At 39.0% G+C, this 22797-nt stretch overlaps 1 protein-coding gene across 4 annotated transcripts; it reads left to right on the top strand.

Annotated features, from left to right (window-relative positions):
- Positions 1–5385: 5385 nt before the first annotated feature.
- ak5l (adenylate kinase 5, like) lies at positions 5386–22202 on the top strand. Of its 4 annotated transcripts, XM_051893816.1 has the most exons (10): positions 15009–15177; positions 15246–15345; positions 16619–16805; positions 17020–17193; positions 17798–17884; positions 19624–19796; positions 20484–20597; positions 21522–21713; positions 21878–21964; positions 22054–22202. In XM_051893816.1, exons 1-10 carry the CDS (start codon positions 15161–15163, stop codon positions 22072–22074), a joined length of 1152 nt encoding a protein of 383 aa, XP_051749776.1. In that variant the 5' UTR covers positions 15009–15160; the 3' UTR covers positions 22075–22202. The 4 variants fall into 4 exon arrangements, with proteins under 4 accessions (XP_051749777.1, XP_051749780.1, XP_051749779.1 ...); XM_051893817.1 differs by lacking the exons at positions 15009–15177; positions 15246–15345 and adding an exon at positions 5386–6074; XM_051893819.1 differs by lacking the exons at positions 15009–15177; positions 17798–17884 and adding an exon at positions 11396–11451.
- Positions 22203–22797: the final 595 nt, after the last annotated feature.

The following is a 22797-nucleotide window of genomic DNA, read 5'->3' as shown; positions in this document are numbered from 1 at the left end:
TTTTGTTTTTTTCGCACAAAAAGTATTCTCGTCGCTTCATAATATTAAGGTTGAACCACTGCAGTCACATTGACTATTTTAATGATGTCTTTACTACTTCTCTGGACCTTGAATGTGGTAATTTTGTTGCTTTCTATGGGAGATAAAAAACCTTTGGATTTCATCAAAAATATTTTAATTTGTGTTCCAAAAAATTAACACTTGTGGGTTTAGAACGACATGAGGGTGAGTAATGACAGAAATTTCATTTTTGGGTGAACTAACCCTTTAATCGTCACTGTGTATTTAAGTTCCTTCCTGTGTTCTGTTCAGTGTCCAGTAGCCTATTGTCTCATGTTATAGCATGCTGTTTTGCATGTTGGCTGTCTATTTTTATTAGTTCTAATAAACCTTGTGTGTTACACTATTATCATCATCTTCTTCTGTGGATCTTAAGTGTTACACCAATAGTCCAGATCACCTGGGCCAGTAGAAAAAAAAACCTTATCATTGAGCCCTGATATACTGAAGGCACAGCTAAATATGACATTTATTACAATGGGTTTATGTGAATATTATTATCTTTTTTTTCAGAACCTTTGAAATGTTACTGTAATGTTGAATGGCTATAATTAATGGCTAAAATTGAGGGAAAAAAATTAATAGAGACATCAGTATCAGTACTGGTATTCGTGATACTGGCCTTCATTCACAGCAAGTAAAAAGATGCCATTAAACAAATATTTAAAATATACTATCTTTATGTTGTTTCCACATTATTTTGGAGATTCAATGTGACAGTATTAAAATATAAAAATATATTAAAAACTTTAATATTAGGTGCAAATAATTGCGATTAATTACAAAAAATGTGTGATTATTTTTTTTAATCGATTGACAGCACTAATATATAATATATATATATATACTGCACGTGTAATATTGTGACCCATAGTAGAGTAGTTGAGAGCACTGATGATCTGGACCTGTTCTTGTAGCTGCCTGCTGGCTGGCACATGGACCTGGACTGGAGGGAATCCCAAGAAAGACTGCTCTATTCCCCCTGCGAATTCTAAATGGAGTGGCATTCATCCATTCATTTCAGGCAAAGGGCCCCAGGCAACATTATGTTGCTTTGGTTTATCCCAGAATCATTGTTTATTGCCTCCTTATGGTAGCTTCCAAGCAACCCCTCCCTGTGCTCTGCTGACAGTGGCTCAGCATCGCTGGAAACAAAGACATGAAAATGACAGATACATCAGTAATCTTGGCCACTGTATCCTGGTATAATCGTGCTCTAGTTTTCCTGACTGTGGAAAGAGAGAGGCAACTGATCCCCCAGGAGGCAATGAATGGAACTCAACAATGCAGGAATGCAAGCCACTGTGTGTGTGTGTGTGTGTGTGTGTGTGTGTGTGCGCACGCACGTGTGTGTATGTGTGTGTGTCTGTATGCACCAGACAGTGTGTGTTTTTGTTGGTGTGCATATGTCTGTGTTTGAGTGAACAACGGTAGCGAGATTTGGAAGCCGATTTCCAGTTCCTATAGCAACCATGATGTAAGCGGAGAGGGGCAACTGCGCCCCATTTCTCTCTATCTCTCCCCCCTCACTCTCCCTTTCTCTCCCTCTCCCCCTCGAAAAACAGACAGCCCTGCACATAGGAAACCTGGGTGTAGAAGATAGGGAAGTCATCCTCATTTTTGCTGGAATATAAGGCATTTTTTCTTGTATTTATTTTCTTTTTATGTTAGAGAAGATTTGCAAGCTGTTCAGTAACATGTACGTTTCAATCTTTGGAGAGAAAGGTCTGCTTGACATGTCTGCAAAGAAAATTATTTAGTGCCCGAGGCTGTGGCAATTGCTGTATGGCCGTTCTCAGATGAAGTCCCTGTAGAGAGCGCCTTTGTGAACTTTATTGGTTTTGGATTTTTTGAAAAGGATAAAACTGTAAGTCATTTTAAAACTTTTTCATGTAAAATATGTAATGTTTTAATGCTGCATTTATAATAAAATATCTATATTGTTCTATTTGATGTTACATGTTATATTTATTTTTTTTTAAATCTGTTTTTTTTTTTTTTTAGATTTTATTATATATATATATATATATATTTTTTTATTTTTTTTTTTTTGTTAGATTAGACTATTTAATATTATTCTTTTGTGCAACTTCTAGCACTTGGAACAAACTGATATAAAATTGGTTTTTAATTTAAATTGTTCACTCATTCCAACTTTGCTGGATTGCAGCTTATGCTTATGCTAACTCTAAAATAAGTTATTATCCCAGACCTATTTCACACATTAGTAAACTTTTCAGGCTTACAGAAGCAAGTTGCTTTAAAAAAAAGTTGATACGTTTAAACGTGCCTCAGTTTTTAGTATATGTTATATGTTTCATTTTGGGAATAATGATTGCTAAAATGGTTACTGGCTTTTTATTCAACTTTATCATGTTGTGAGATTGGTCACCATGTTCTTCAAAATAAGTAATTTCATTAACCGTTGCGAAAATGGTTCATCTTTTGCTCTGCATTCTTTTTTTTTTAAGGTTAAGTCCCAGTCACCTCTAATGAGGTCTGCCCTTTCACTGTGCTCAGAGACCCCAGAAGCAGCGGCATGGAGAACCGGCGCTGCCAGCTCCCTCAACAGCCTAATGCCCAGGCCCAAGGGGCCTCGACTGGGCCCCAGTCCTCCATGCCTCAGTCCCCTTTACTTTCTGGAGCCTCCTCCCTCATCTCGCTTACCCAGACAGAGGAGTTCTTTGACATGATAGCCAGTTCCCAGAGCCGCAGACTGGATGACCAGAGAGCCAGTATAGGGGACCGCCTGGGCATCAGGATAGCACAGAACAATGTGGAACATTTGTGTGAGGCATGTAGTCCACGTGAACCTAGTGACGAGTTTTTCAACATGCTCATAAAGTATCAGGTAACAGTAATACCTGAAATTCAATGTCAAATGCAAGATGTACAAATGTGAATTACACTTACATTCCTCAAAGTTCCTCTGTTTGCATGTTGTAAACTTTATCACCTCTCCTCTCCTCCAGTCCTCCAGGATCAATGATCAGAGGTGCTCTTTGCCCCCAGCACCAGACCCAGATGAAGACTTCTTCAGCCTAATTCAGAGAGTGCAATCCAAACGCATGGATGAACAACGGGTTTCTTTTCACCCTGATGAAAAGGATGAAACAGACTTAAATCATAAGCCCAAAACCTCTGAAGGCTCAAGCTAGAGACTGTGGCACTTCTGATGCGACTTCCACAAAATTCTCTGCAAACTCTGACTCTCTGGCTGCACATTTTGTGAGATCTTCCAAGGCTGGGGTTAGTTGGGAGTAATATAGGTTTATTTTAATTAGTAGGATGTTGAATTTTTTTTCATATTTTTGCAGTCAAGTTACCCTGAGGTCACTGTGAGTCCAAATGTGAACTCAGGATGTGATTCAAAGGGAATGGAAACACTCACCTGTTTGTATGTTCCAATAAGTGTTCTTTCACAAAACTGTTTGTGCAGATTTCAAGTAAAACAACACCATGGAAAATGATTAAAATACTTATGCTTTCCAAGGATAATATTACTAACTTCTGTCACACAACACAATATAGATCGGTGTGACAAACAATGGCAGTGCATAATCCTCAAGCAGGTGCGTGTTCATTTAACTCAAGTGGAAAGTGAGTTTCAGCATACACTGAATATGAATTTACTGATTTCCAACAGATGGGAGCAATTGTATTCGGCATGGCACTGAAGTTACATGGCTCATGTATCAGTTCATTTGGTGGTCTAATTCTGCTGATAAGTAAGATAAGTAATACTAATAGTAATAGATTTCCTTCAGAAGATTTAAGACAGGCTAAATCCATCTTTAGAATTAAAAAGTGCATAGTCTGTGAAAAGTGGATAGACTCATTTCAAGGTGCACTGTTTAACATCGCTTTTTGTTTCATTGGAATAAAAGTGATGTTTCAGTATGATTTCAGTTTGTCTTTAATTGTTTTGTTTGTAGGATCTCCTTCAAACAGTGTTAAAATTACAAAATCTTACCTTTACAAAATCTTGGTGTTTACGAAATTAAGAAATTATTGATAATCTGCGCCACTAGTGGCACCAAAATCAAAATATTGGTTTAATCTGTGAGTTTGGGGTGGCTTTATTTTAGTTTGAAACTTGTTTGAAAAAAGTATTTTTTTTTTTTTCTACTGTTACCTGCACTTTTTTTCTTTTTGTGGCCACGTTTTATTAATTTATTCCCCTTAGTTAAATCGTTCTGAAACTTGTTAAAGGGATAGTTCATCCAAAAATAAATATTATGTCATTATTTACTCACCCTCAAGTTGTTCTAAACCTGTATGAGTTTCTTTGTTCTGTTAAACACAAAAGAAGATATTTTGAAGAATGTTGGTAACAGTTGCTGGCCCCCATTGACTTCCATAGTATGAAAAAAAATGTTTGGTTGTTTGTTTAACAGTAGAAAGAAACTCATACAGGTTTAGAACATCTTGAGGGTATGTAAATGATGACAGAATTTTTATTTTTGGCTGAACTATCCCTTTAATTCTCAGCCACATTGTACTCGCATCGTCCCGTAATTTATCCAAAACCGAAGCAACAATTTAGTAGGCTACAACTTGGCAGCGATTTACCTAAAATGAAGGAATCAATTCATAAGTTGAGGGAACGAATTCTTAATTTGTGGCTAACTTGTTTACTGCCGCCTGTCCAGGGTGTTTTCCCCTTACGAAAAGAAAATATATTTCCCTATATATGAATGATCAATATATTAAATGATATAACAGTATATTTGAAAATATACAGAATAATATATTGTGTAAATGTATTACAATATATTGAATAATAAGGAATTGCCACTTTTCATATATTGAAAAATATGTGACAATATATTTACAGTACTAATATATCATAATGTATGTAATTTTATATTCAGTAATACACTTCATAACATATAGATTTATATGTGATATGGTAATGCATGTGTAATAAATTGGATACATGAAGTATAAACACATATATAGAGAAATATTTTATGTAATACATTTTATTATATTTTATATGTAGACTGTTACATTTTAAATGTTTCATATTTTCCTGCTAGTTAACAAAAGCACAACCACAGTCTCTAAATTATTTTGCAGGCAGATTATCGCTGTGCTGAAGATTATACTGACATCACTTCTTTTAATTTAAATAGTTTTATTTGTAATCATAATATCGTGTAGCCAATCTTCAACGTAACCACAGGCTCTACTCTTCAACACAATGGTAACCCCAAAAATTCACACATACCAGAAAACCTTTTATAAATTCCATAAAAATAGAACATTACACACTAACAGATCTCCTCCTATATTAATATTGAGCAAAACACCTGAAATAACACTTAATTTTAACATTTACTCTCCTTTAAGAGTCAGAAGCAAAGCATGCTGGGAACTGGACGTCTGTTGTAACCACTGATCGTAACTCATTCCGTGAATGTGTGTATATATGTGTATACATATTGTTTAAAGATTTAGCGTAGGCTACTACTTCTCATAAATATATCCCAATTGTTTAATTTAAAAAAAAAAAAAAAAAAAAAAAATCAGCAATCTTTAAAAAACTATCTGTGCTAGAGGGTTAGGTTATATTTTATCAAATCATATTACTTTTAAAATGTTGTCACATCAAACACAAAAAATAGTTATTGTCTATTAAGACATCTGATAAATCACTTTTTGTATTGCGCTATCGCCACCAAAAGATAGGCTACTTGATATCGATTAGACTATTACTCGCGAGTACGCGGCGTTGCTAAGGGTCACTTTGAGCACAGCATTCATGAGCGTGACTGCTGTTGAATAGAAACATCGCCGGAGGTCATCGGCGTCAAAGCAGCGGAGAACAGACAAATGAGATGGTGCAAGACAGCACAGCTGCTCTGAGTGTTAAACGCAACAGATGAGCAGATAGACAAGACACAGCTGCTGCTCTGACTTACAAACGCTGTTCTGGATAACCGAAAAGAATGAACACAAACGACGCGAAGGATTACCTCTCCAAACGACAGATCCCACACCTTTTTGAGGTAAGAATCACCTACAGGAGAAGCCTTGAAATGTATTTATAATATTAATACAGCAAGAATAACACATCTGGAAACATCTGACTGTCTGAATTCTGATTCTGTAGTCTGTGTTTTCAAGGTGAGCATATTCATTCTTAATATGCACCTTTCAGTTCTTCTTCTCAGAGTTCTTCAGAGAATATGATAAATGATAACTGTAGATGGTAGTTACCTATTTCTACTATCAACACTCTTTACATCAAGAATCTATAGGGAAACGGGCCTCACTAAAGCTGTACATCAGATTTGAACTGATAGCATGAATTAATCAAAAACTCTGTATCTATTTAGCATGCACAATTACATGGTAAATTAGATACTTGAAAGTGTCTCTATGGTGATCCTCAAGTAGGGTGCTGTAATGGCAAAGCAGAGGGTCTCAAGCTTGTAAGCAAGAGGGAAGACTGTCCTCAGACAGCGTCAACAAGTGCTTGTGTGGGAGATATGTAGTTGCATACAAAATACTGTGTCCATGGAGGATCATAGCACACACTTCTGACAAGCTTTCCAGCTCCAAATTGATACTATATAGGCTATAAGGAATTGCAGGGCACAAAAAGTGAAGGTTGTAAACATGAGTTTCAGCACATCAACACTTTGGCTGTCACCAAGGCAACAGGCTATACTTTATATTTACTTGTGACTCAGGAAATGTGGGCAATGGAGAGCGAGGGGGAAAGAAGGACTGAAACAGTCATATACTTTGCATGTGCCTGAACTCGCAGCTCACTGAGGAATGCAAACACGCAGGTTTCTGTTCATCTGCATACCAGATATACATCTCTGAAACTCCTCGATCGGGTGACCGCATGCACATAAAGATACTGCATTTAGTGCAAGGACGGTTTGGAAAAGTGGAAGTAAAGTAGTTAACTTGATATTTAAACTATTATTTAAAGTCATTAGAGCAAAGTTGCTGACATTATTCCTATGAAAGTTTATTTTCCAATAAAATATTTTTTTCCCCCTTGTATTGCTTTGCATTAACTTAATTAAAAACTTGGTTTTTACTGTATTTCAGTCTCAGCAGTTGCCATTAAACTGACTTAACATTGAAAAAAAGTTAACCTAAAATTTTCGAAATTATTATTTTTTTTAAACCAGACAAAATATACTGAATTTGACAAAATATATAAAAAAAGTTTGCAAGAGTTTTTTTGTTGAGTAATATTTGAGCCACAAATGCGAGCCTAATGTATCATATGGTATATATGATACAGTATATCATATACATCAGGTTCGCATAAGGCTCATACAGTATGAAAATGGAGCTCAAACATTGTTTAAAAAAACAGTCAAATGACTGTCAGCAGCGGCTGCCAAACAAAAACCGTAAAATGAAAGTAAAATATTTTAATTCAGATAAAGTGCAAAAACAATAATTTTACAGAAATTTCCATTAAAGGTTTTAGAGAAAAACACTGTTGTTTTACAGATTTTTCTCTAATTCCTGTAAAATTATTGTTTGTGCTGTTTATCTGAATTGAGATATTTTATTTTAATATTTTGGTTTTTGTTTGGCAGCTACTGCTGCCAGTCATTTGACCGTTTGTGATTTTTTTTTTTTTACAGTGTAAAAACACCGTTATTTTACAGATTTTTCCTAGATTATTACGATCAAACACCTTCAATAAATTGACAGTACTAAAAGTTCTGCAGAGAAACACTGTTATTTTACAGATTACAAATGAACAGTTTTATTTTGGAAGACAAAATAAAAAGTCTGTACAAATGCTGTATAAAACTGAATTTAATAATTATGTTTTTGAATAAATACAGTACACATTTTAAATGAAAAACATTTAGCATTTAAAATACTGTACTGATTAAAGGGTTAGTTCACCCAAAAATGAAAATTCTGTTATTTATTACTCACCCTCGTGTCGTTCCACAAACATAAGACCTTCGTTCATCTCCGGAACACAAATTAAAATCTTTTTGATGAAATCTGAGAGGTTTCTGTCTCTCCATAGAGATCCAACACAACTGCCACTCCAAGGTCCAAAAAGGTAGGGAAAAGACATCATTAAAGTACTACATGTGACTCCAGTGACTTAAACTCAATTTTATGAAGCAACCTGAGTGATTTGCTTGTGCAAAAAACACTTACCACTTTATTTACAAAATAACATTATCAAAAGCGTGTTCACGCAACAATGCCAGTTCTTGCGTGAACACAAAACGCATGTGTCGTGATGCTCTCGTGAACACTCGCGCATGTGCGTTGAGTTGACGCGCGAGTCTGAACACAACACGCGTGCATGTGAAGCTTTCGTGAATCATGGACCTTTGCAGATCAATATTTTTGTAAATAAAGTGGTAAATTATGTTTGTTTTTGTTTTTTTTGCACAAAGCACTCACGACGCTTCATAAAATTGAGTTTAAGCCACTGGAGTCACATGAAGTACTTTAATGATGTCGTTTTCCTACTTTTCTGGACTTTGGAGAGGTAGTTGCGTTGGATCTCTATGGAGAGACAGAAACCTCTTTGACTTCATCAAAGAGATCTTAATTAGTTTCCCAAAGATGAATGAAGGTCTTACAGATGTGGAAATACACGAGGGTGAGTAATAAATTACAGAATTTTCATTTTTGGGTAAACTAACCCTTTAACAGTAGAACCGTTTCATCAAAATGTAAAGTTGAATGAAATATTCTCATCTTAAAACTGAAGAAATACAAAACTGGTACATCTACAAGATTGTCCCTATTTCACACCACTATTGATTCTAAAACCGTTTTACTATTCAGATGCAAATTTACATTATCAACAAATTCTTCACAAACAGTTCTTCACAGTCCCTGGAGGAATTGAAAAACTAAAAATGGCATTTCTCCATCTTTTCAGTTAGGGTTACTATCATGATGAAATCATGATTTTACCTTTGAAACAGGTGGAGAAAGGAACAAACTGTGCTGTTTGCTGTTAGCTTTGTATTTTTCAAATCAGTTTTATATTGTTTTCAACAATATTCTACTGACCCCTGTGGGCTCCATATAGCTCTGATAATATATGTGGACAAACATTACATTGTCTTTTAATTCAGAATCCTTGCTAAAAAAAAAAAAAAAAAAAAAAGTGTAAGTAAAATCAAAACAGAGAACAAAAGGTCCATGATTCTGCACCAGAAGTGACAGACACAGCAGATAAAGAGCAATCCTCCTCCAAATTTCCAGTAATCGCTGGATCCTTCTGTAGTACTACATACTATGACTGAAGTAGTACTGCAGATGTCAAACAGCAGCACATGCCCACACCAACAGACGTATTTAAACTTGACTAGTAAAAGGCACTCACAGATGTCATTTGCCAGATTCATGGATTACAGTCAGATTACCAATAAGAGACAGCAAATAGCATTGCAACTATAGATTTTTTTTTTTTTTTAATTGAAAGATTACAAATGTGTCTTTTTATTTGAAGGCTTGAATGGTGTTTTAACATATGCTTACAACTAGGGTTAGGTGCTTCTACATCTGTGTTATTCGTTATTCATTTCCCTCTGATTTTAGGGTTAAGTTAGGGTTAGGTTTAGGGGTAGAGATAGGGTTAGGACTGTGTTTTCAGACAGGAATGTTGTTCCAGGATTAACAAAATATGTTGATTCAGGATCATGACTTGGCAAAATCACTGCAACAGTGTGTGTGTGTGTGTGTGTGTGTGTGTGTGTGTGTGTGTGTGTGTGTGCATACAGGTTTGGATACTCGTGACTTAGAGTTACATTCACATGACCAGTAATGACCCTTTTGCATTTTAATAAATCCATGACCTTTAGTTAGACCAACTCTTATGCCTAAATGCCAGCTGTGCATGCACAACTGTGGCATTTTCTGTATCTGGCCCTTTACTGTATATTGCAGTGTTACACAACCTGTTGGTTAATCCACTGTCCACAGTAACACTTATTTGCAAACACTGCCTTACAATTGCATACAAGTTACAATTTGTCTACAGACTTTTATTTAACAGCATACTTCAAGCTGTTTACTGCAGTGGTTAGGCCATTATAACATTCATGATATGGGACAATGTAAACTTAAAATGTTGAACTTCTCAAGGTAGAAATTGACAGTCTGTATTGCATTTTAGTTATTCATAAGTAAAGACAATGTGTATATGGATTGGTGCTAAGCCACAGCTATGTTTTGTCGTGAACACCGTTGGCCTTGTTGTCCAACTAATTCAACTATAATTGAAGAGTTTGATAATGCATGTATTGTCATTCATTTCAATACAGTAGTGCTTGCAGCAGCATGATGGCTCAGTGGTTAGTACTCACATCCAAATTATACAGAATTATTATTATTATTATTTTTTTTTTTTTACAGTATTTTTCTTTTAAATGATATTCAAAACTCTGACTCAGTAATTCTCATTTGTATTATTTATACAGTATTTTTTTTTCTGTTTTCAGTGTTACTACTGACAGTATTAGTACTGTCACTTCCCAGCAAGCTCTTTTCATAATACAAAGACATGCACATTTGACAAATTGAGGATTCTAAATATTTGAATGTGTGTTTTGCATGCTGGGATACATTCCAGTACTTTCAGACCTTTTTCTCCATGTTCTGCTTTTTCTAGTTTTAAATGTCTCAGTATAGGGTTTCTCTCATACACACTTTTTCATGCATTGAAATGACCATATGATATGTACATACCAAAAGCACATTGTGATCAGATAACATTAAGATTAAGATGCATGGTTGTATAAACTAACAAGATTTACTTTAACATTACATAGAATATTATATAGTTAGAATGGACATTAACCTTTAATATAATGAGATATATATTTCATTACAGATTATTTCTTGTAATTTTACATAAATTTGTACATAATTTAAGAAAACAGAACAAAATACTGTACAAATAATACAGTAATTTTCTTGTATAAAATGAGAATTACTGTAATTTGTCAGAGTTTTGAATATAATTTAAAAGAAAACTACTGTAAAGAAATTCTGTATTATTTACAATGTTTTTTTTATATATATATACAGTGCAAGAGGAGGAGGGTGACAAAAACAATTTTATTCAGATGCCCTGAGTAAAAGTATGCAATTTGGTGCAGTTGCTGATATTTATATGGCCAGAAATTAAAATGAAATTCTGATAGCTTGTAAATCAATGAGATCTTTATAACAGTATAGCAGATTACTTACATAAAATGCATATACATATCAGTTATTACTCTATATCTCCCAATAATATGTCTTAGATGATATTTAAATGATTTATAATGCTTACTAAAGCTCTTTATTTATGTACAAATAAACATTCCTCAATAGCCTGATGTTACGTATACAGAAGGGGACAGCGACACAGGAATACAGGTATTAAAGTTTATTGAGCAACCAGAATGCTGACAGAGTGCAGGTGAGTGAAGACAGGTTAATGCATTGTCAGGTATTGATGAGGAACTGATACTTGTCTTGGTTTTGCAGGATTGGCAGACGGATGACAGACTTGGAGCTTGAGCTTGAGCTTGAGTCCCAGTCCCAGTAAGCAGCTCCATCGTCCACGATGATAGGAAGGGGAGGTTCCTCGGCTGCGCCAGGCTCTGTGGAGACAGAAACAGAGGGATGGTGAGGCTTCAACAAAGAGACGTGGAAAGTGGGGTGAATTTTATATTCAGGTGGGAGCTGGAGTTGGTAGGTGACAGGGTTGATCTGCCGCAGGATGGTGAAGGGGCCAATGAATCTGGGACTCAGTTTCCTACAGGGCAGGCACATTCTGATGTCCCTTGTGGACAGCCAAACCTTCTGTCCTGGCTGGTAGTTGGGGGCGTTGGAGCGTCGAAGGTTGGCTGTCATCCTGCGCCTGCGTAGGGCTCGTTGGAGCTGATGGTGAGCGGAGTCCCAGACCCTCTCGCTCTCTCGGAACCAGTAGTCGACCGCAGGTACGTCTGAGGGCTCTCCTGACCAGGGGAACAGTGGGGGTTGGTAGCCGAGTACGCATTGAAACGGGGTGAGTCCGGTGGTAGGCTGTCGCAGGGAGTTTTGGGCTTACTCGGCCCAACCCAGGAACTGGTTCCAAGAGTCCTGGTGGCCGTGGCAGAAGGTACGGAGGAAGCGGCCGATCTCTTGAACCTTCCGCTCCGTCTGCCCGTCACACCTAGGCTGACGGTCACACCTAGGAGGGTGAAGAAGGCCTTCCAGACCCTGGAGATAAACTGGGGCCCTCTATCTGACACGATGTCCTCCGGAATTCCATAATATCTGAAGACGTTGTTAAACATTAGCTCAGCAGTCTCCATGGCCGTGGGTAGTCCCCTTAAGGGAATCAGACGACATGATTTGGAGAATCTGTCAACGACAACTAGGATGCAGGTACAGTTATCCGAGACAGGGAGGTCGGTGATAAAATCCACTCCTAGGTGTGACCAAGGGCGATTGGGAACGGGCAGAGGCTGGAGTTTACCGGAGGGAAGGTGTCGGGGACTTTTTGAGATGGCGCATTCCTTGCATCCCTGCACGTACCTTCTGACGTCTGATGCCATGTTTGGCCACCAGAAGCGCTCTTTCAGCAGCGAGAGGGTTTCATTGACCCCCGGGTGGCCAGTGCCCAGTGACGTGTGAGATGCGTGGATGAGGGGAGTGCGGCGTGTCCAAGTGATGTAGAGCAAACCAGGGGGGCAACCTGGCGGAGCGTTGGTGGAGGCATTGGGCTCAGGAAGGGTCTCCTCAGACCAGAGGATGGGGCTTACGAAGAGCTTCTCAGGTAGGATAGGTTCAGGCGTGTCTGAGGGTTCATTGGGACCATGGAGGCGAGAGAGGGCGTCTGCTTTCACGTTCTTAGACCCTGGACGGTAGGAGATGGAGAAGTTGAAGCGAGTGAAAAACAGAGCCCAACGTGCTTGGCGGGGGTTAAGTCTTCTTGCTTCATGAAGATACTCCAGGTTTTTATGGTCAGTTAACACTGTGAACGGATGTTTAGCACCTTCGCGTTGCAGGACCTCCGCAACGTGGCAGCGATGGTCGGCCATGCTCCAGGAGTAAATCAGGATGTCGTCGATGTAGACCAGGACTGACTTGTGGAGGAACTCCCGGAGCACCTCATGGATGAAATCCTGGAATACGGAGGGGGCGTTGACCAATCCATACGGCATGACCAAGTACTCGTAGTGGCCAGTAGGGGTCACAAATGCGGTCTTCCACTCTTCCTCCTCACGTATCCGGATGAGGTTGTACGCGCTGCGGAGGTCCAACTTGGTGAACACAGTGGCACCCCGGAGGTGTTCGAGCGCGGATGGGACGAGAGGAAGTGGATAGCGGAACTTCACAGTTATTTTGTTAAGTGCTCTGTAATCAATGCAGGGCCGCAAGCCTCCGTCCTTTTTAGCCACGAAGAAGAAGCTGGAAGCAGCAGGGGAAGTAGATGGACGGATGTAGCCTTGTGACAGAGCCTCTTGGATGTATTCCTCCATGGCCTTCTCCTCCGGGATGAAAAGTGAGTAGATCTTTCTTTGGGCACTGGCTCACCTGGCAGCAGATCGATGGCACAGTCCCATGGCCGGTGTGGAGGCAGCGTGGAGGCTTTCTTGGGGCAGAAGACATCACTGAAGTGGGAGTAACATTGGGGAATGTCCACGGAACGGTTTTCAAGGGGGCTCTCGATGGACGTGGCGCAGACTGGTAGATTTTCAATGTGAGGAGGGCTTGGAACGGGAAACTTGGGAAAACAGTCCAGGAAACAATTGTCACCCCACTTCAGGATCTCCCCAGTTCTCCAGGAGATGACAGGATTATGCTGCTCCAACCACGGGTGCCCTAAAATCACGTCAGAGGTGGATTCCTCCAGAACCAGCAGATGGAGTTGTTCGACGTGTAGGACGCCGACTTGAAGTTGGATGGGTCCCGCACTGAGACGAACTTGTCTACGGCTAAGGGGTTTCCCAGTTACCGAGTGGATCTCGTAAGTCGTCGGCGTGGCTGTTGTCTTGAGGCGTAGCTGGCGGCAGAGGGCACCGGAGATGAAGTTGCCGGCTGACCCAGAATCGAGGAGGGCACTAACTGGAAGAGACAAACCGGCAGCAGTAAGGTTTGCTACAGTGGTGAGTGGTTTCATCTTATTGAGAGAAGGAACGATGACACTCACCATTGGACGAGCTGGGCGAGTGGGGCATTCGGAGATGTAATGCCCAGATAATCCACAGTATAGACACAAATTCTGGGTCAGCCGCCTCTGCCGCTCAGCCGAAGACAGACAAGTATTCTCCACTTGCATGGGTTCGTTGGCTGGTTCTGGAGAGCTGACGGATTCTGGTCGGCGGAGTGACGATGGGAACAACGACTGGCCCTGGTGTTCTTCAAGACACGACTGCATACGAGTGGCGAAGCGGATGGAGAGTTGGATAAACCGTTCGAGCCAGATGGAATCCTCGTATGCAGCGAGATGCAACCGCACGCGTGGATCCAGCCCTTGACGATATGTGGTTATGAGGGCTTGCTCATTCCAGCCACTAGATGCAGCGAGGGTTCTGAACTGGAGGGCATAATCGTTAACGGACATTGAACCTTGTTTGAGTTGATAAAGTTGCTCACCGATTGAGGAATCCCAGGCAGGCCTTCCAAAAACTTCCTTGAAGTGAGCGATGAAACTGGAGAGAGACTGTGTGATGGGATTTTTTTGTGACCACAGCAGTTCAGCCCAGCGAAGAGGCTTGCCCTCTAGTTGAGAGATTATGAAAGCGATCTTGGCGCGGTCGTTGGGGTACAGGTGCGGTTGCATCTCCAGGACCAGCGTACATTGCAAAAGGAATCCGTTGCAATCCTCCGCCGAACCAGAGAAGGGCGCCGGTTGAGCCATGGGACTGGCGACGGCAGGTGGTGAAGGAGAAGCGGTGGTGGATGCGGAAGTGCTCGCTGGTGCAGATGCTAGCGGTTTAGCGGTGAGTGCTCGGCGCAGGGCATCCACGAGCTCCTGGAAAGGGTCCTGGGTGCTCATTCTGGTGCTCGGTGGTGTGGTCCGGTCTTCTGTTACGTATACAGAAGGGGACAGCGACACAGGAATACAGGTATTAAAGTTTATTGAGCAACCAGAATGCTGACAGAGTGCAGGTGAGTGAAGACAGGTTAATGCGTTGGCAGGTATTGATGAGGAACTGATACTTGTCTTGGTTTTGCAGGATTGGCAGACGGATGACAGACTTGGAGCTTGAGCAGACACAGATGAACTCACGGGAGACGAGGAGACAACGAGGAGTCGAGGGAACACACAGGAGACAGGTAAGTATCTTCGAAGGAGTCCTTGAGGTAAGCAGAGTGGTGAGTACCATGTGCAAACGAGACCGGACAGTGACTGAGTGAGAATGTGAGCCTTTTGTGCTGCTGGTGATGAGGGTGCTGATGAGCTGCAGGTGTGAGTGATTAATATTCTGGTGATGACGTGCGCTGTGTCTGTGAGAGTGTAGAGCCTGGCGTGTCTGTGACAGATGTATCATATTTAATACTCGCATTTTAACATGATTTTTCTAAAAAAATGATGTATGGATAATCAAGTAAAGCTAAGTTGTTTTAGTCCAGTAAGTGTTTGTCTTGAAATATTTTACTTCATAAAAATCAGTAAAGTATAAATGACAGAAGGCATGTAGTAGATTGTGTACAACAGGTTTTTCAGCACAGTTTTGATCATGTTGATAACTTAGAAATTTTAGACATATTCATATCAACTATGAAACAGTATCCTTTATATGGTTAGTTTTAAATTCATTCATTTTATTCACATCAGAAACATTATTGAACATCATTGAATGAACCTAAATATGTTAGGTTACAGCAACAAAATTAAAAGAATATAGTTTAAGTAGGTGACATTAGCAGGTTGCTACTTTTTACAGTGTAAGCTTAGTTTGTTTTTAATGCTCTTTCGCCAATGGATACTGCATTAGTCCTTAAAAATGCTGTGGTCTATTATTAAACTGATACCTTTGGCAAATGCAGCCTTTTGTTTTGTTTCTGTTCGGACACTGTTCCTTTATTCAGCGGTTGAATGTCTTTAGCTGTTTGATACCCGTGAGGATTGAGATGTAAATTCTCAAGCAGTTTTATTTGCATCAAAAGAAGCAAACAGCTGATTATTTAGAGCTCAGATTTTCCATTCCCTTTTCCTCTGAATGGCTCAGAGTATGAACTGCTAACACGTGTGGGATGAATAGAACAACAATTTGCAATTGTTATTTTCTCCCCCTAGATGTTATTCTCTGTCTTACCATTCAGAAATCATTTAACTGAGTTTGGCTAATAAACGAAAAATGTGCTCATGTTCTTCTTTGTTTTGAGGTAAAAAAGCAAGGAAAGACTATGATTGATAACTCAAAAGCCACAATTGTCAGTCATATTGTATAAAATTTTGACATATGATGAAAGAAGTCATTTATACAAATAGATGTACTGGAATTGTACACTTTAAAAGAAATAGAGATTCATATTTGTGAAACACTCATGTCAAATAAGCATTTCATATAACACAATTATATGATTTCTCTGTGTGCTCTCACAGAGCATGTTAACAGGGCTGATGTACCACAGGCCTGAGGACCCTTTGACATTCTTAGAGAGCTGCCTGCAGAAAACACGAGACCTTGGAGGTCCTGAATGTGTGGCCTGGGACACTTTCATCACACCTGATCGAAAACCTCTACCACCAATCACCCCGGCACAGGGGAAGAAAGCCCCCTGCAAACTCGGTAATTTAGCCAATTTGAAGGCATGTTATCTTAGCTAGAAATAAAATAGTTGAGCACATGATGGATAAACTTTAAAATGACACATTTTTATTTTAGTTGCAGTGGCTTTTTAGCAGTTTTCTCATTTTACTGATTCACACGTGGTGTGAATTGGCCTTAAGAATGCATCTGAGGTCATACAGAACCGATGAATGTAATCCGTTTCATTCCACAGATGGTGGTCCTGGTCCTGGCCCCGGGCCTTACCGTCGATATGATAGGCTGCCACCAATTCAAGCCCAGTTCTCCATAGAAAGTGACTCAGATATGACAGAGTCCTCAGGGCTTATACAGGAATATGATGTCTTTGACCCATCTAAACCACGACCGCACATCATATTCATCATAGGTAAGTGGTCATCACTGTCAGCTGGTCATCTTCAGGCAGTTTCAGTAATCTTTTTCTGAATTCATCATCTAAATTCCAACTTCCAAATTCAGTAGACCTTGACATTAAAGGGTTAGTTCACCCAAAAATGAAATTTCTGTCATTACAGTTTTTTTCAACTGCTTACACACAAAATCCTTACTTGTCACACAATTTCTGAAACCTGACACTCAAACACCAGAACCACACGCCAAATCTGCAAAACCATACACTAATTCTTGGCCTTTGACTAATTTTTCAATTTCATAAAACACTTTTTGCAAAACACAACACACAATTCTCTATGTAACACACAAAAATCTAACAGGAAGTATCTTGATTTCCTTTTTCAAACACAACCAATTAAAATGCCACACTAATTCATCAGTGCCTCACACTAACTCCTCACATGTGCAAACACTTATTGCTTTACTTAACACCATCCAATCATGTCTTTAGAATAGGCCAATAAATAAGCCAAAGGTCAAGTTATAGGTTTTGAACAACTTTTCTGTTGTCTACTTGCTTCCATATTCATAATTTCTAAACCCTATTGAGGATTTTTTCTCCACATGGTGCTGGAAAGTGCATGATCGTCATCCCTATGTCAACATAACACTTCTCCAGGCAATGGAGGAGGCATGTGGAGACACTGACGCTGCCTCCATACAAGGTTGGATACGCAAGAGAGAACATAGCATGTGACGTGGATGAAGTATTGTGGCCGGACCCATCCAGGAGGAGAGATGGAGCCTAGATACACCCAACCATCTCGCCCACCAACAAACACACACAAAACAAACACATGTTGGGTTTCCATGTGGGGACATTCCATAGGCGTAATGGTTTTTATACTGTACAAACCGTATATTCTATCTCCCTACACTAACCCTACCACTAGACCTACCCATGACAGAAAACATTCTGCTATTTTAGATTTTCAGATGATTTATGGATAAGCTTGTTTCCTCATAGGGACCTACTGTAAAAAAATGTCCCCACAAAGTCAAAATGCACTGGTATTACTATACTTGTGGGGACATTTGGTCCCCTACCAGGACACACATTCCTTTGGAATATTCACCTGTTTCAAAATTATGCTATTTTTTTTTTGGTTGCTATTTTTTTTTTTTTTTTTGTCCAACTACACATGGTTGATGTATTTTTTTTCTTTCGTACTGTGTAATACTGTATTCACAACCACACATGCTTACAGTAAAAAAAAAAAAAAAAAATAGTTTGGTTTTAATCTTGCTTTCATGCTTACCATGAATTTTCAACATCTCTCTACCAATTACTTTCAATCTTTTACAGAAATGTACACAGGAGCTCATGAAAGAAGAGCTTTAGGTTTTGAATAACTGTGTGTATATGATATATCCAAAAATAGAATATTATGGCAAATGTGTTTGCAAAGTAAGACAACTGTTTGCTTTTGAGATGTGTTTGTGATATTTTGAATGCAGTGCTTCATTTTGCAAGAGATGTGAGGCATTTTGCATTTTGTGTGTGTAATTCTTGGATTTGTGTGTAAAGTTTTTAAAAAAAGAGACAAAGTTTAAAAATGAGTGTAAGCAGTTGAAAAAAACTGTAAGTACTCACCCTCATGTCGTCCCAAACACATAAGACCTTTGTTCATCTTCGGAACATAAATTAATAAAGATATTTTTGATGAAATACGAGGGTTTCTGAACCACGCATAGGCAGACCATTTGAGGTCCAGAAAGGTACTACAGACAGGGTTAAAATAGTCAACGTGACTACAGTGGTTCAACCTTAATGTTATGAAGCGACGAGAATACTTTTTGTGTGCAAAAACAAAAATAAAGACTCAACGATTTGAACTGCTGTCATACACAGTTTACGTAGTGAACACAGTTTAGCGCTTCCATGTTCTATGCCAGAAGGCTGACTCATTATTGGCCGGCTCCTGCATCAGCATCACACACATGCGTCGTGCTGCTCACGTGAACAGCGTCGGCCAGTACTGAGCTGGCGTTCGGACATAAACACAGAAGCACTGAACTGCATTCAAAACCTCAACTGCAAATGACAGTTCAAATTGTTAAATAAAGTCGTTACTTTTGTTTTGTTTTTGTGCACAAAAAGTATATTCATCGCTTCATAACATTAAGGTTGAACCACTGTAGTCACGTTGACTATTTTAACAATGTCTTTAGTACCTTTCTGGACCTCAAAAGGTGCAATGACGTTGCAGCCTATGTGTGCTTTAGAAACCCTCGGATTTCATCAAAAATATCTTAATTTGTGTTCCGAAGATAAAGGAAAGTCTTAAGAGTTTAGGACAACATGAGGGTGAATATATAACTAACCCTTTAATTAATTTGAAATGAACATTTCCATTGTGCTGTTTCTGTGATGTAAAGTGGGATTTACTATAATATTTTCCAGGTGGACCCGGCAGTGGGAAGGGGACTCAGACAGCTAAAATTGCACATCGCTATGATTTCGAACACGTGTCCGTGGGGGAAATTTTAAGGAACCAGTTGCTGCATCATGCCCCCAGTGACAGGAAATGGGAGCTGATTGCTCAGATCATTGCCAATGGAGAACTGGCACCTCAGGTTTGGAAATTTGACCACCAACTATGTGCATTTTTGCAGCTATGGTGTAATTACACCTGCTTGATTGTTGCCGATTTTTACATAAACTACTGTTCAAAGGTTTGGGGTAGGTAAGTAACTTTTATTCAGCAAAATAAAAGCATTGATAATGTTACAAAATATTTCTATTTCAAATAAATGCCTTTGAACTTTTTATTCATCAGAGAATCCTGAAAAAATGGAACTGTATCACAATTTCCACAAAAGCGTATATCCTGTACGACTGTTTTCAACATTAACCTGTTAGCGTTCCACATACCTTTCAAAAGAGACTAAAACCATGCATATACTCCAAATGGTTCAAGAACAGCATGCAATTTACTTTGGTATACCTTTTTTAGGCAATTTAGGCAAATTTTACAGGAATGCTAAGGGGTTAATAATAGTAAGAAATGATTCTTGGGCATATCAGAATGATTTCTGAAGGATCATGTGACACTGAAGATGAGTAATAATGCTGATATATTAAATTTTAAAATGTATTAAAATAGAAAACAGTTCTTTTAAATTGTAATAATATTTTACAATATTACTGTTTTACTGATCAAATAATGTCTCAAACTTTTGAGTAGTGCACTTACAATATTAAATGAAGAAGGACACCTCATGCTTGTCACCTTAGTCTTGTTCTGACATGTTATCCTTTAGGAGACGACTATTGAAGAGCTAAAACATCAGTTTATCAAGAAGCAGGATGCTAAAGGATTCATTGTGGATGGATTCCCTAGAGAGATCTCACAGGCATTCACATTTGAGGAGCAGGTCAGATATTCATTCTGATGGTCTATACCAGGGGTGTCCAAACCTGCTCTTGGAGGGCCACCGTCCTGGAAAGTTTAGCTCCAACTTGCCTCAATACATCTGCCTGCAAGTTTCTAGGGCCTTGTTTACACCTGGTATTAAGATGCGTTGTGGTCGACCGGATCACAAGTAGAACAGGGAGACATATACCCATTTACACCTGGTATTTTAATACGTCTCTTTTGTCCACCACTTCTGTCCTGATTTTTTCGAGTGAAGGGTATATGGGCAGGTAAATATATGGGGGTTTTTTTTCAGATCTTTTGATCTAATGAACAAAAAATCTCACGCAATTTACACCACAAACGCACACAGAGAGAACGGAAAAACACACAGAGAGCAGCAGCTTTTGCTTCTGCTCTGATAGCAGCAAGACAGGTTAGAAATCAGGAATGGTGAGAGAACATTGTGCTTGGTACATTTTTCGTTTTTCAAACCAAACTTGGGTCTTCAGCCGACAAAGTTTAAATCCCATCTGGCTAGCCCGCTTCCCATAATGTTTACGCATTAGGTCAGTAGGCATGTTCGAACACATTAAACCACATAAGAGTCTACACTACGAAAGCAGTCTGATCAAATGCATTTTTTGACTACCTCTGGAAGTGGTCAAAAGTGGATAAGCTCAAAACGTTTTAGACCCATTTACACCTGTATTGTGACTTGTGACCATAACACATCTTAATACCAGATGTAAACAAGGCCTAGTATGCCTAGTAAGACCTTGATTTGCTGGTTCAGGTGTGTTTAATTGGGGTTGGAGCTAATACCAGGAGTAGGATTGGACACCCCTTGTCTATACTGTTTATAACCTACATAATGTACTGTATGTCTTAGTATGTTATGGCAGTGTTTGATGTACAGTATATAACACTCATGGGTCCACAGATTGGCTCTCCAGACTTGGTGATCTTGCTTGCCTGCTCTAATCAGCAACTCCGGCAGCGTTTAGAAAAAAGAGCGTCCCAGCAGGGCCGTCCCGATGACAATACTCATGCTATTGAGAAGAGACTAGATACTTTCAAACACAATATCACACTCATAGCCAAGTACTACCAGGAGAGAGGACTTATTGTAAGGGTAAGATGATGTTCTTTGCTTATTTTTATGTTAACTGTTGAATTCATCTGGTTTTAACAGCATATGCTGTTCTATGGATGATTACAGGCATTGGTTGAATAACAATAATAAAAACTCCTCTTTTAAGCTGTCAAACACAATTCTGTCTCACTCTTCTTGGTCAGGTTGATGCAGATCGAGAAGAAGACGATATTTTCACAGACATTTGTGCCATTGTAGAGGAAAGATTGTTCCCTAGTGAAACAAATGCAGTAGGTTTTGAATAAAAGTTACACTATTTTCTATAATTTGTGTTTTAAAAAATTGTTTTTGCTTCATAAAATTTCTTTTCTCTCTGCAGAGCAGTACTGAGGATCTTTAAAGGGCCGTCTACACATCCAAACCCACAGCTGCTCCCATTAAATCCTAAATGTATTTTAAAAGCAGCCCGCCAAATGTTCCTTTTCCGCTATTTTTCATCAATAAACTCGAGGGTCAAAGTCAAGGACACTTATGTTGTTGCCTCTATTTGTATTTCACTGTGAATTTTCTCTGTACAACTTTTGCAGTAATTTAATAAGAATGACTTTAGAGCATAACCTTTTTTCCAACATTTTCAGTTTTTGTTTCTGAATTTTAATGTTTTTTTGACTTGATATTATTAATGTGTAAATTTAGAGGTCAAGCCAGAAATAATGTGAGTTGTTAAAAAATGCACCAAAGTGTAATACAATATCAATGTCAAATACAATAACAATATCAACTGTTTTCAAACAAATTACCTCACCTATTTCTACAACAAACATCGAAATGGATTAAATGATTACTGATTAACAGTGTTTCTGCTGTTCTGAGGACATGGTTTCATCTTAGTCACAGTATTAACACATTGGACAGAGACAAAAAAAGAGATGCTACAGACGTGTCTTCAGGCTGTGTTCTCATTAATACATGTTCAATCCAGCTGTGGCACTTTCTCACAGTGGGACCTCAGTGAACACAGACTTTCTGCCCTTGCTGACAGACCTTGACAAAGTGCCAAAACGCTGTTACTTTAAATACTGAGGAGTATGGAAATACAATTATTGAAAGATGATACATAATG

The sequence above is a fragment of the Ctenopharyngodon idella genome, chromosome 5, assembly GCF_019924925.1.
Source record: "Ctenopharyngodon idella isolate HZGC_01 chromosome 5, HZGC01, whole genome shotgun sequence".
Lineage (NCBI taxonomy): Eukaryota > Metazoa > Chordata > Actinopteri > Cypriniformes > Xenocyprididae > Ctenopharyngodon > Ctenopharyngodon idella.
This window is presented reverse-complemented; position numbering and strand designations above follow the sequence as displayed.